At 30.7% G+C, this 12,800-nt stretch overlaps 1 protein-coding gene across 1 annotated transcript; it reads right to left on the bottom strand.

Moving 5' to 3' along the window:
- Window positions 1-3,755: 3,755 nt before the first annotated feature.
- Window positions 3,756-8,694, bottom strand: LOC102582293 (cytochrome P450 734A1-like). Its single transcript, XM_006366801.2, has 5 exons — window positions 8,313-8,694; window positions 6,872-7,095; window positions 6,066-6,307; window positions 4,888-5,338; window positions 3,756-4,504 (listed from the first exon to the last, which is right to left on the bottom strand). The coding sequence occupies exons 1-5, from the start codon at window positions 8,578-8,580 to the stop codon at window positions 4,046-4,048; spliced, it is 1,644 nt and encodes a 547-aa protein (XP_006366863.1). The 5' UTR covers window positions 8,581-8,694; the 3' UTR covers window positions 3,756-4,045.
- Between the last annotated feature and the right edge of the window lie 4,106 nt (window positions 8,695-12,800).

Raw genomic sequence — 12,800 nt, 5'->3', positions numbered from 1 at the left:
AATACTTTGTAAGTTTACATGTAAAAAAGAAGAAGATAAATACTCTCTCTGTATTACTTGTCCACTTTTCCTCTTTTAGTTGTCCCTAATTATTTTTCCATTTTGACAAATCAAGAAAGTACAATTTTCTTTACCTATTATACCCTCAATTAATTATTTTGAAAAAGGTAAAACTTCATGAAAACTTAAGTTTTTAGTTCATCCACTTCATAATTAATAGAGGTAAAATGGTAAACTCACTATGTCAATAATTGTTTTCTTAATAGGTGTGACAATTTAAAAGTGGACGAGTAATTAGGGACAGAGGGAGTAAAACGAGATCACTCGGTATGTATTTGTCTTCACTTAAATTCAAACTCTAAACTTTAAATTTACACATATTTCATCGACCGTTAGTGTAACGAGCTGATTTCTGTCGTTATGGAAAAGCCAACGGAGAAAAAATTTGGGTCAAAAAACTTTTTGGTAGTAACTTGAGAATTCCTAGCCTAGTCCAGATTTGGATGAAATCGGAGTCATGGGAGTCTAGGGAAATATGGTAACGATTGGGTGATTTAATAAGGAATTTGATTTCATGAGTAGATAGCTAAGATGTTAAGGAGTCCGTATGACTTTACAAAATTGAATTCGGGTGAGTAGAACTCCCGAAATTGATCTTAGCGTGAACATGTGCTTTCGGAGTGTCATGGGATGAATGTGTGTTGTGAATGGGGGTTTGAAATCCTTAAATTTGCTCACTGATTTCGTGCAAGCCGCAGTGGCGGGTTGGGGGCCTCCGTAGCGGGACAGTCACAATTTAAGTATGAAATAAATCCCAAAATCATTTTATTCTACACTTTTCGACTTTGAGAGCTAAGGAACGACCTAGGGCAAGTTCTTGACAGTTTTCCACCTCTTCTAATACTAAATGTAAGGATTTAACTCCCCTAATCCGTATTTCGATCCGTAGAACTTAGTTTCTTAGGTAATTATCGATGGCCGAGGGTTTTGATCTGGATTTATGGTGGAAAAAAAATATCCTAATTTTGATATTGGGATCATGGGTTTGATCTAGGGTTGATAGAATTGATTGTAATCCAGGTAATTAGACATCGTTTATTGATTCCCGTGTTATATTGATTGTTTGTAGACCAAGAACAAGCGGAAAGAATCCAAAAAGGGAAGAATCAAGTTTCTTCGGAGGATTCAAGTTTCGTTCAAGGTAGGTGATGGTTGTGATTTCATGTTGGTGTGATGTATGTTAGTAATTACTCCATTAATGCATGTATGTATGAAAATGTTGCATTATTGATCACACTAATCGTAAATAAATATGAATGAAGAATTGTATGCCATAAATCAACTCTTGATTGTATGATTATGAGAATGTACATTGTGATTGTGGCTTGTTGAATGGATCGGGTATTACGTTCCGACACACTAATTGGGATCGGTTGACATGTACCGGCATAAACATTGGAACGAGTGTCACGATCTGACACACTAACTCGGATCGGTTGCCACGTACCGGCATAAACATTGAAACAAGTGTCACGATCCGACACACTAACTTGGAACGGGTACCACATACCGGTACACTAAGAGTTTGGATATGGATTCCATGAGAAGACCATTGAATTGTGTTGTGTATCTACTTGTGATGATTACGTTCATATCTAATGATGATTGATTTTGGAAGACTGTATGTTGCTCTAAAATGATAACCAATGTGTATTATTGAGAACGTGAAAATGCTACATTGATCCTGAAAAGATGGTTAATATTGTATATGTTCAACATATGCCTATTTTATAATGTTGTGGTTACTTGCATGTGTTTCACTTATTGGGATCGCCGTGTGATCCTACCAGTACATTGTGGTTGTGTACTGATATTGCACTTGCTTGTTCTTTGTTGAGTACATGACATCTTCAAGCGGCTATTGACAGACCTCGCTTAGAAGATCAGTGATCAATCGAATTCAAGGGTGAGCCAGTTTTTCTAGGCTGCCATGAGTTCTCTTTTCGTTTAAGTTCACTATTTTCGGACTCAGACTATTTGTTTAAGGTGTTGTTTAGTATCGGGGTTGTACCCCTTGTATTCTTAGACTTGTCGTTAGTAGAGTTTTGGTACAATGACTTTCAAGTTCTAGTGGTTGTTCTTCCGCATTATTTTGGCTAGTTTATTTAAACCTTTGGAGTTTATGGGAACTCCGTATTTTTTTTGGTCGTTGAAACATGCTTCCGTATCTTTAAATGCCTTAGTTTGATTTAGTTGTGTAGTTCTTGGTTAGCTAATTAGTATTAATGGTTCTCTTACCGGAGGGTTAGTGTGGGTGCCAATCACGACGATCTGGGTCGTGACAATTAGATTACGCGATGCATACCCTTTTCTAAGTTATTGAAAAGGGGTACCTCAACTTCCAAGAATGTACTTTGCAAAGCAAACTTAAAGCAAACTCTAACTTTACACATTGCAATAATAATTTGTATTTTTTTGTTGCAATAAATTCATGGACTTTGTAAAGTAAATAGACATAAATCTCCTCTACTACTATAGTCTGAAAGACACTTCAATAAATTATAATAGTAGTACTAGTAACTCTTTATCATTAGTACATGTCAGTATCAAATAATTGAAATTGTTCATTAATCATTAATGTTATATACCCTTAATTATTAGGGAGTAAACCTAAGTGGAAAATTCATAATTGAATATGGTGTACTACTAATAATCAATACTCTATTTAAGAAAAAACAAAATAATGATATTCATTTTCCTTCTTCACCTTTTTTACATTTTTTGTAAAAATTAATTAATTTATTTTCTGGTGTTACACTCAAATAAATGAGTCTTCAATAATTTGACAACTTTAGGCGCAACTTCCTTTCAAATATTCAACAATTCATTCGAGAGTTGAGATATCAGTCACAGAGAATCGTTAATGTTTTAATGAAGTCACATTCTATGTGATTTTTGGATGTGCTTAAAAGTTCAACTATGTCAAAACAATATAACATTTCTTGAAAAAAGAAGATTTTCTCTATTTCCCCTCAATTGTTTATAATATTAAATTTTCTTAAAAGTAGTGTTTATGTTTTTTCACATTTGGTCCAAAATCCAATGTGTGCTTGTTGGGACTATAGTTGCGGCAACAATGGACTCATTAGCGTGATTCAATGCCCAATTTTTGTATTGATTTTACCAATCTATTGGTAAACTACATAAACTAAAATTTATTTGATCCTCTTTTCATTCTTGCACCATCCAAAGTAACAAGTGGCAATTATACCATTGTCTCAAAAGTTTTAGTTTTGTTGGTCCTTTTGCTTTTGGCTTCTCATCCGTTGTTCGATAGTCACTTTGAAGTCCGATAAATCTATATTCGCGTAGGAAAGTTTCACTCTGAAAGTGTATGATTCTTTGTTTATCTATAATCATGATATTGCAGTGTTGCAGATTCAAGATTTAGAATCAATGGATTCTAGGATCTAACTAATTAATTGATTCTTCTATGTATACAACATTGTAGATTCACGATCTAAAATTAGACAATGTAAATATGACCAAATCTTTTACGTCTACTCTACATTTGCCACTGATTAATCGAATCTTATATTTTCTTTTTAATTAATTTTTTTTAAAAAAAGAGATGCAACACAAACTACCATTCAAGAAAAAGAAGGATATAGATGAGAATATTACAAAATTGTACTATGGCTTGAGCCCATATACATACATTACATATACATACATATACATAAGAGTGGGAAAATGATGGAAAATCTACTAAATTGAGTCACTATGTAATAATAATCCTAACATAAACATGCCGAAAATCCAAGAAATTTTGGGCAAAATAAAAAGACAAGGCATGATGATGACTCTACTTGATTGGTTAGTTAGTAGTACTACTATTTGGTGAACAAAAAAAAATCAAGAAAAAAAGGAATAAAATAAATTTTCTCCTTACTCCTATAATTAATCCTTGCAACAACATATTTAATTTTTTTTTTCTTTTCTCCAAGAATATATGCACTCACACACCAAAAGGAGACTAGACATGTTATGAGCTTTTGTCAATTGTGGGGTCATGAGTCAACCGTTGTTTGAAGATGACGGGTGCACCATATTGAGGATGAAGTAGCATCAACACAGTTGGAGCGTGTTTATATTGTGGTGATAATCGTAAGACGTATCGCTGAAGTATAATTGCTAGAGTCAACTTAGTTTGCAAGATGGCTAAGTTCTGACCTATGCATTGGCGAACTCCAAGCCCAAATGGAATGTACCCCACAGGATGCTTAGCGGCTCGAGCCACCCCTTCGGAGAATCTACAAGGGTTGAACTCGTTAGCATCGTTACCCCATATAGCTTGATCGTGATGAATCGCTAGAATCGGAATCAATACTTCGGTCCCAAGAGGGATTTTGCATCCTCCGAGATCCACATCAGCCTTTGCTCTTCGAATCGTCGCGACGATCGGAGGGTAAAGGCGCAAGGACTCATTGAGAATCATGCTCAGCTGCAACACCAAATCATACCTCAATCAGATAAATAAATTTAAAAAACAAAAAAAAAATCATAAAATTAATAGTATTATTTTTTTTATGACAATTGACAGCTTTTCAAAATTAATTGGTACTGAAGTAATGTTGTACTGAGCCTCTACTGGTGGTGATGGAATCCACACAAATAATTTAATAATTTGCAAGTACAATTAGCAAATTAATATTAAATTATTCGTTACTCAGTATTTACATCAAATCAATTAGTTAACTATAGTCAACCGATATACATGACTCCTTTTGTCCCATTTTATATAATGAACATTCCTGTTTATATTTAGAAACAATTTCACTCAAAATTTTCCAAATTTATTCGATTTAACGAAGAGATTGTACCTACCATTTTAAGCTTGGCAAGATCATCTTTGGAAGGTATGGCACGTGAGCCGCACACTTTGATCACCTCGTCGCGTGCTAGGTCTTGCCACTGTGGATGCATAGCTAGTAAGACGGTCGTCCACGTCAGCAAATTCGACGTCGTTTGTTCACCAGCAAAGAAGAAAGTCTTGCATTCTTCAGCAATATCATTTGCAGTGATCATGGAGGGATTATTATTATGATTATGTGTTGAAGAACTATGATGAATTGGGCTGTTAATGGATGATGATAATTGTGATGATTCCTTGATGCTTGCTTGGATCATAAGGCCCAATAAGTCTTTTGGCCCATTGTTTTCTTGCATCTCATTCTTCTCCCAATTATCTGTCCTTTCTTGAATTAACGTCATTAACAACTTCTTAACCTCTGTGTCAAGTTTCCACGATTTGATGTTTCGCTTTGTGGGTAGGAACCTATTGACAAAAAAAAAAAAAAAGTTAGCATTTACTCTTTGATTATACTAAGTAATAATAGTAGAACTAGCGTTCACTGGTCACTTTGAAAAATAGCCAGTCGCGGATTTTCAAATATCATGATAATGTCCTAGAGTTTCAAATTCCATTTATGCAAAATCCCCAAATAGCCATTTTCAACCCCTAGCCACTTTTTGCCTTGGCTTTAAACAAATAGCCACAAATTCCATAGGTGAAATTCGAAGGCAATATCCTGGAGTATCACTTATAGAATTTGAAACTCCACGACAATGGCTATATTAGTCCACTGAATTAACGGGAACGGAACTTAAAGAGGGAGAACCATTGAAAAAAAAAAAAAAAAAGTTAGCATTTACTCTTTGATTATACTAAGTAATAATAGTAGAACTAGCGTTCACTGGTCACTTTGAAAAATAGCCAGTCGCGGATTTTCAAATATCATGATAATGTCCTAGAGTTTCAAATTCCATTTATGCAAAATCCCCAAATAGCCATTTTCAACCCCTAGCCACTTTTTGCCTTGGCTTTAAACAAATAGCCACAAATTCCATAGGTGAAATTCGAAGGCAATATCCTGGAGTATCACTTATAGAATTTGAAACTCCACGACAATGGCTATATTAGTCCACTGAATTAACGGGAACGGAACTTAAAGAGGGATCTCGAAAAAGGTCATACGAAACGAGAAATAAAAAATAATTTGCACCTGTAGCCAGGTATGAAGACTTTTTGAAATGCTTCAGAAGCAAGGACCATTTGTTGAGCTTGTAGCCTAAAAATAGCTTTTCCTTGTTCATAACTATGACCAAAAGCTGTTTGTGCTACAATGTCTTCTGTTAGAGTTTGAAACCACTCTGATACTTCAATTTCTATCTCTCCATTCTTTAAATTTGGTGTCAATTTGTCCAACATTTCAATCACTTTGCTAGCTGCCCCTGGTACTAACAACTAAACAAAAAAAAAAATTAATTAATTAACATACACTTGTTAAATGAAATAAGAATCTATAACATGTGACTCTTTTTTTCATTTTTGAGCCTCTGGTGTGTGAAATTCACTAATTCGACTAATCCAGAGTAGTACGGTAAAAATTCCACTATTGTAGGTTACTCCATAGGATGAAATTCACAAATAACTACTTTTCATCCCATGTATTTAAAAAATAGCCACTTTCTAGAATTTCAAAATCCTCGAGGGAAACTCGAGGATAATGACTTGAAATTCACTTGTGGAATTTGAAAGTCTAGGACAGTGCAGAAAAGTGGCTAGTTGATAATTTTTTGCAAATAGCCACTTTTAGCACATCTATTTGAAAAATAGCCTATATCCTGGAATTTTAAAATCCACAAGTAATATCCTAAAATTTCACTTGTCAAATTTTAAAACTTCAAGACATTGGTTATTTACCAACCGCCGAAAAGTGGTTAGTGTTATTTCTACGACTCCATTCTAAAGGCCCGAACCTAATTTTTTTTAAAAAATGATGAAATAAGAAAGGAATTTTTAACTTACTTTGAGATTTTCCATATGGAAAGTAGGGGTAATAATTTTCCTATGATGAGCCCATTTTTCACCTTTGAGACTAAGAAGACCATCTCCTTCAAGTTGTCTTATCAGTGGATGAGCTTCATTTTTCTCATAAAATTCAGATTTTGTAGTGAAAATTTCTCTAATAAGATCAGGATCAGCCACAGCCAAACGTGGTGTTGACCCAAACCACACTAGAAATGTTGCACCTGTAAAAAAATTTTAAAAAATTTAACTTAAACCCGTCAAAAAAATGTATAATTACTATATACTAATGTATATTAGCTAGTGATTGTAATTATTTTTGGCCAAACAACCAAAAATACATTCATAGTGTTTTCACTCAACTCACTTGTCTGATTTCTCATACAGTCGCTCAACTAATACTTACTATTATCATTATCATCAGCGAGATAATAATAACTATTATTTGAGTAATCATCTGAGTAATCAATTCGAAGAAAAAAAAAGAGTAATAATGAGAAGGTGGAGAATTTTACACAAAAATAGAAATGACAGAAAGCAATAGGTATTTATGAACAAGTTAAACACAAAAACAGTAAAGAAAAATGAAATTGGCAAAATCAGTGATTCAGTATTTTCAGAGAGGATGGATAAATGTAGACCCTACAATAAAACAGAAAGGGGAAAAAAGCAAAAAAAGAAATAAAAAAAAATGCCACTAACAAACATTATAAAAACTTCATCATCAAGAATTATAAGTTACAACAAAATCTAAAAGAACCATAAGGACAAAAAAAATGAAACAGAAAAAAAGAGATAAAGTTCATGAAAACCCCATGACTATGATGTTCCAAAACATCAAAATTCTTTTACAAAAATTGGACCACAAAAAAAAGAAAATCTCTAAATTTAATTATTTTTAAAAAAAAAATTCTGCAACAATGTTCTGAAACACTGAACTTCACAACTCCACCAACTCATCAATATCAGAAAAGAAAAAGGACATTTAATTAAAGAAGTAAGTACAAAACAAGAAAGCCAGCTTTCTACTTGAACCTCAAAAAAAAAAAACTTTTTTTTGTTTAGTTAAATTCTACTTTAATTTGTTTCAAGAAACTCCAACAATAAACACTCCAACTTTTCAAGAAAACTCAAAAACACAAAATTTGCAAAAAATTGAACACTTTTTAATAGTATCAAGAAAGTTAAAAAGACTTAAACTTTATAACAATACTTATAACCCAATACTCAAAAACACAAAATTTGCAAAAAAATGAACACTTTTTAATAGTATCAAGAAAGTTAAAAAGACTTAAACTTTATAACCCAATACTCAAAAACACAAAATTTGCAAAAAAAAATGAACACTTTTGAATAGTATCAAGAAAGTTGAAAGACTTCAACTTTATAACAAACCAACAAAAAAAAATCACATTTTTAGAGAAAATTTTTAGAAACTTACCATAAATTTTCTTCCAATGATGATAGAAGGAAAGAACTCTTGGTAGAATATTGTGTGATAAAGGCATAGTTTGAGAAGAAGCCTTTAACATTAGACTAACAATTTCTTTAGCATTTCCAATGAAGAATTTATAAGGTGGGCCTCTAATACCTTGTTTAGCAAAATGTTTTTCAATTTTTCTTGGTCTTAACCATAAATTACCAAAAACTCTTATCATAAAAATTGAAATCAACAAAGAAACTCCAACAATCTTCAACCAATTTTCCATTTTTTTTGTTGTTGAAAATAGTGGGATTGTATTTTTCTTCTTCTTTTCTAGTTTGTGTAATATGTTTTGTTTTGTGAGTGTGTTGTTCTCTTTTTAAATGAAAACAAAGTATAGAGGAAAAGAGAGAGAAGTTTGTTTGGCAAGGCCAACGGCGTAGGGGCCGCCATTGGAATTATAAGGGTCAACGAATTAAATAAAATTATAAAAAAAATTAATATTTAATAAAAACTTTTTTGAGACAATATTGCCCTTGTCTTTTTCTATCTAGTTTTTTTTTCTTTTTCTTTTTTTTGTCTGTTGTTCGGTATTCACATAGTAGTAATCTATTCTTTTTTTTATTATAAGAAATCGAGTTCAGAATATGAAGAAGTTAAAGATATTCTAATATATATAAAATATTTTAATAATATAAAAAATTTACGAAAGAGAATTTTGATGAACGCATTCATGCTTACTAACGACGAATATAACTTTCTTTGAAGAGTAAGTACAACAATAAATCTGATTGTTTTTCTCCTTTTCTATTTTTTCCCCACTCGATGTATGTTATTCATATTAAATTTCGAATTCAAATATTAGTGGGAACACATTTTGAAGGCAACACTTCATTTTTAAAAATTCAAATTAATTTTTTTTTGGTAAGAACGAAAAAGTCTCAACCATCCTACCACATAGTCACATTAATATTCCATTGAATCTATTTTGGCTTTTTTCAACTTTACACATATATATAAACAATGTTTGAAAATGAAAAAAACCATTATATTATCACATTTGTGATTTCAGCAAGAACCTACCAACATCAAAATAGATGGGCTGGCTTTATATAGCTCAAGTCTTATGACCATTTCTTATACTTTTTTCTTCTTCAAGAAAAAATCAATTTCAACTCAAAAATCTTGAATTCCACTATGAATTTAATTGGACTTTATTGCATTGACCAATATTTTTATTTTTTTTGAAAATATGGAGATTAATATTAGCATATAAAATAATAACTATGTTTTGATTTAAAGATAATTGATGTCAACCAGCGATATGAATATTTTCACTAACTTATGTCGTTCTGTTTAAGTTCATTTTGTATTCTGTTTTACAAAGATTTATCATGATAAATTGTTATTTTTACATTGATTTTCAACTTACTGCCATCAGCGGCAAAACCATCTTTATATTTATGAAGTCAATTTAACTCAGTTAATAATTTTGATTTAAATACTCTATTATTTGGTTGAATTAAAGTCTTAGCTTAGCATTTTGCTAGCTTTAATATTATGTTGGTTCAACTATTTCTTATGATTGAAATAGCTATACAACAACTACTTAAGCTTACTTTTTCGATTTACACCCATTATCTCAAGTTTTGAATCAAACTAATCGATGATCATAAATAATTTGTGAGAGAAAATTAAAACTTATTACTGAATAATCCGTAGATAGAGCATAAAGATCGTAAAATAATCATTAGGCAAAAATAATTATAATTCAGAATTGACAAATTAAAAGAGTTCACCTATAACCATAACCATAACCATTTTACTTTATTCAAGTACTTTAAGACCAATAATGTGAACAAACTCAGATAAGTAAAATTATTTTATATTAATGTGGCATGCTTTAGCAAAAAAGGAATATTAAGCTAGTATAAATGCTTGCATAAGATGATGGTATGGATGATCTAATTGTTGAGTAATATTATTTTAGTATGTGTTTTGATTAGGTGGATGGCAATTTTAATCACAAGCATCAAATTCATGGCAACCTTAGGAGATAACAGACAGGCATGAGGTGTAAACTTGCTACTATTATTTTTAGGAATATGTTGTCACATGTTATCTAATTTTATGCAACTACTAACAACCCCCTCCCCCCCCCTAAAAAATTTAAAAAATTGAAGAAGACAGATATAAATATAAAAGAAGAAATAGAAACTTATAGATGGAATGTCACTCTATAAGTACTCAACCATACTTGGTAAAAAATAATCACAAATGTTTTTTTAATTATTATTATTATTTTTCTCTCGTTGTTCGATATTCGCATTGGGGCATGACTATAGCTGAATTTATGCTGGAAAGGTTCACATTGAGAAGTAAAGTTAGCATTTTCTAGTAAAGACGACTTTGTATCAAAGAAGACTCAAACTTGAGACTTTTGTTAAGGATGAAAGAGTACTTACGACTCCAACACAGTTCTTGTTGGTGTATAAATTTTTCTTAAATCATAACTAGATAAACATCATGCATTATTTATTTAACAAATATAATTGAGTTCTACCATTCCAATTCAATAACGAAATTTCCTTGAGAATATTAAAGATAATATATATGTATTTGCGTGTATATATACTTATCTTTTCTTGAAAGTCGTTTTACTTAAAGAAATTTTCATATTTTTAATTCTCATTTTCTTAAGCATGGAAAAATATATATATCCAATTTTAACTTTTAAATCTCGAATTAGTGTGAAAATTTTGAGGGAAAATATTAATAAAATATTTTTAACGTTTTATTGTATAATTTATCCCCTTCTTTTTTCTTCATAAAGTTGAAAATTTGTTAGTATGAGCTGTATATATTTATTTCAATAGGCCACCCATTATTTTTATTTTTTTAAATGTTCTTGCTCGCCATGCACATAATTTTACTACCTAATAAAATATTATTTGGGGAATTAGCATTTTAAATTCCTTAGTGTTGATAAATTCTTATTCTGGTCCTTCTAATTTATAATAATTCAGAATACTTAATTAACCCTATAATCACACTTTTGATCCTTTTGATGGTGAATCTTTACAAATTTAACAAATTATCAAGTGTCGAAGTATTCAATTATCAACGTATTATGTTAAAACTGTACTGTTATTTCATATTGGATATATTATAATTCTAAAAATAGTCGAATTATCACATCTTTATATACAAATGGATTTAAAAAAACACATACATTTTAGTTACTTAAAGAAAAAATAGATTATGATTATTAAACCCATAATTTACCAAAAATTGAGAGACCAAAAGTGCAATTATCTCATATTTCTTTGGTTAATTACCCCAATTTACTTCTATTAAATATTTCTATACTTTTTTTTAATCTATTAGAAACAACTTCTCTACCTTCACAAGATACAAGTAAAAGCGATACACACCATCTTTTTTTAGATCTTGCTTATGAAAGTACACGGGATATGTTGTTATCGTTGTTGTTGTTATAATTATTTTATATATATCAATAAATTACTACAATTATTACCTTGTAAAGAAATAGTTTGACCTTGCTTACATAATTGTTAGTTATGAGTCATAAGAGGTAATATAATTAAATTTAAATTATATCCACTAATTCAAATGACGTGCTCATTACTCTTATTATTATTAAAATATAAAAATAAATATTTTTTCATTCAGGCTGGATGGAATTAGTTGAAGAGTCATTTCAAGTATATATAAATGTAAACTAACTAATACTTTATGTGACACATACAACCTTTCTTTGCTTTCAATGGCCAAAATTCAAAGTTTTTTTTTGCAATTTTGACCTAAAACGCGTAAATGATTTCCATGCATTTATATATATATAATGAAATAATAAATAGATGATATTAAATGTGTCTTGCTATACATCATAAATAAATTAATATTTAACAATATATGTGTGTATGACATATGATTTGAAACAAAATTATTAGTTAAGTCAATTAGGTCGTTCTTTTACAACTTTATTTTGTTTTATTTTATAAAAAATGGTTTAACCATTCGATATTGGAAGGGATACTTTAAAAAATATATATATTGGAAGGGATGAACTGCAAATATAATCACTTTTAGGGCTTTCATTTAAAATAAAAATAAAAATCACTTTATTTGACTTGATCGTTCTGCTAAGGACGGGTGATTTCTTGAGCAACTCTTAGTTCTGCTTGTATTTAAAATTAAATTATATCATAAAATTCTTGAAAAGTTCATTGAAAATATTTTCAACGAGCTGACTACTCATTAAACTTCACTGAATATTCTGTTGTTGTTTTTTAAAGTAGTGCATGTTGAATGTACTCATATGTCTAGTTCTTGTTATATTGTGTAGATTTCATAATACATTTCTTGACGATTTTTATGATTCGAACGAATTTCAATCATACAATCATTAACTTTAATTTCATGTGCCATGTGATTCACAATGTCAAAACACAATTATTCATGCATGAGGGGGTGGGGGGGGGG

Source organism: Solanum tuberosum, unplaced genomic scaffold, assembly GCF_000226075.1.
Source record: "Solanum tuberosum cultivar DM 1-3 516 R44 unplaced genomic scaffold, SolTub_3.0 scf00675, whole genome shotgun sequence".
Lineage (NCBI taxonomy): Eukaryota > Viridiplantae > Streptophyta > Magnoliopsida > Solanales > Solanaceae > Solanum > Solanum tuberosum.
This window is presented reverse-complemented; position numbering and strand designations above follow the sequence as displayed.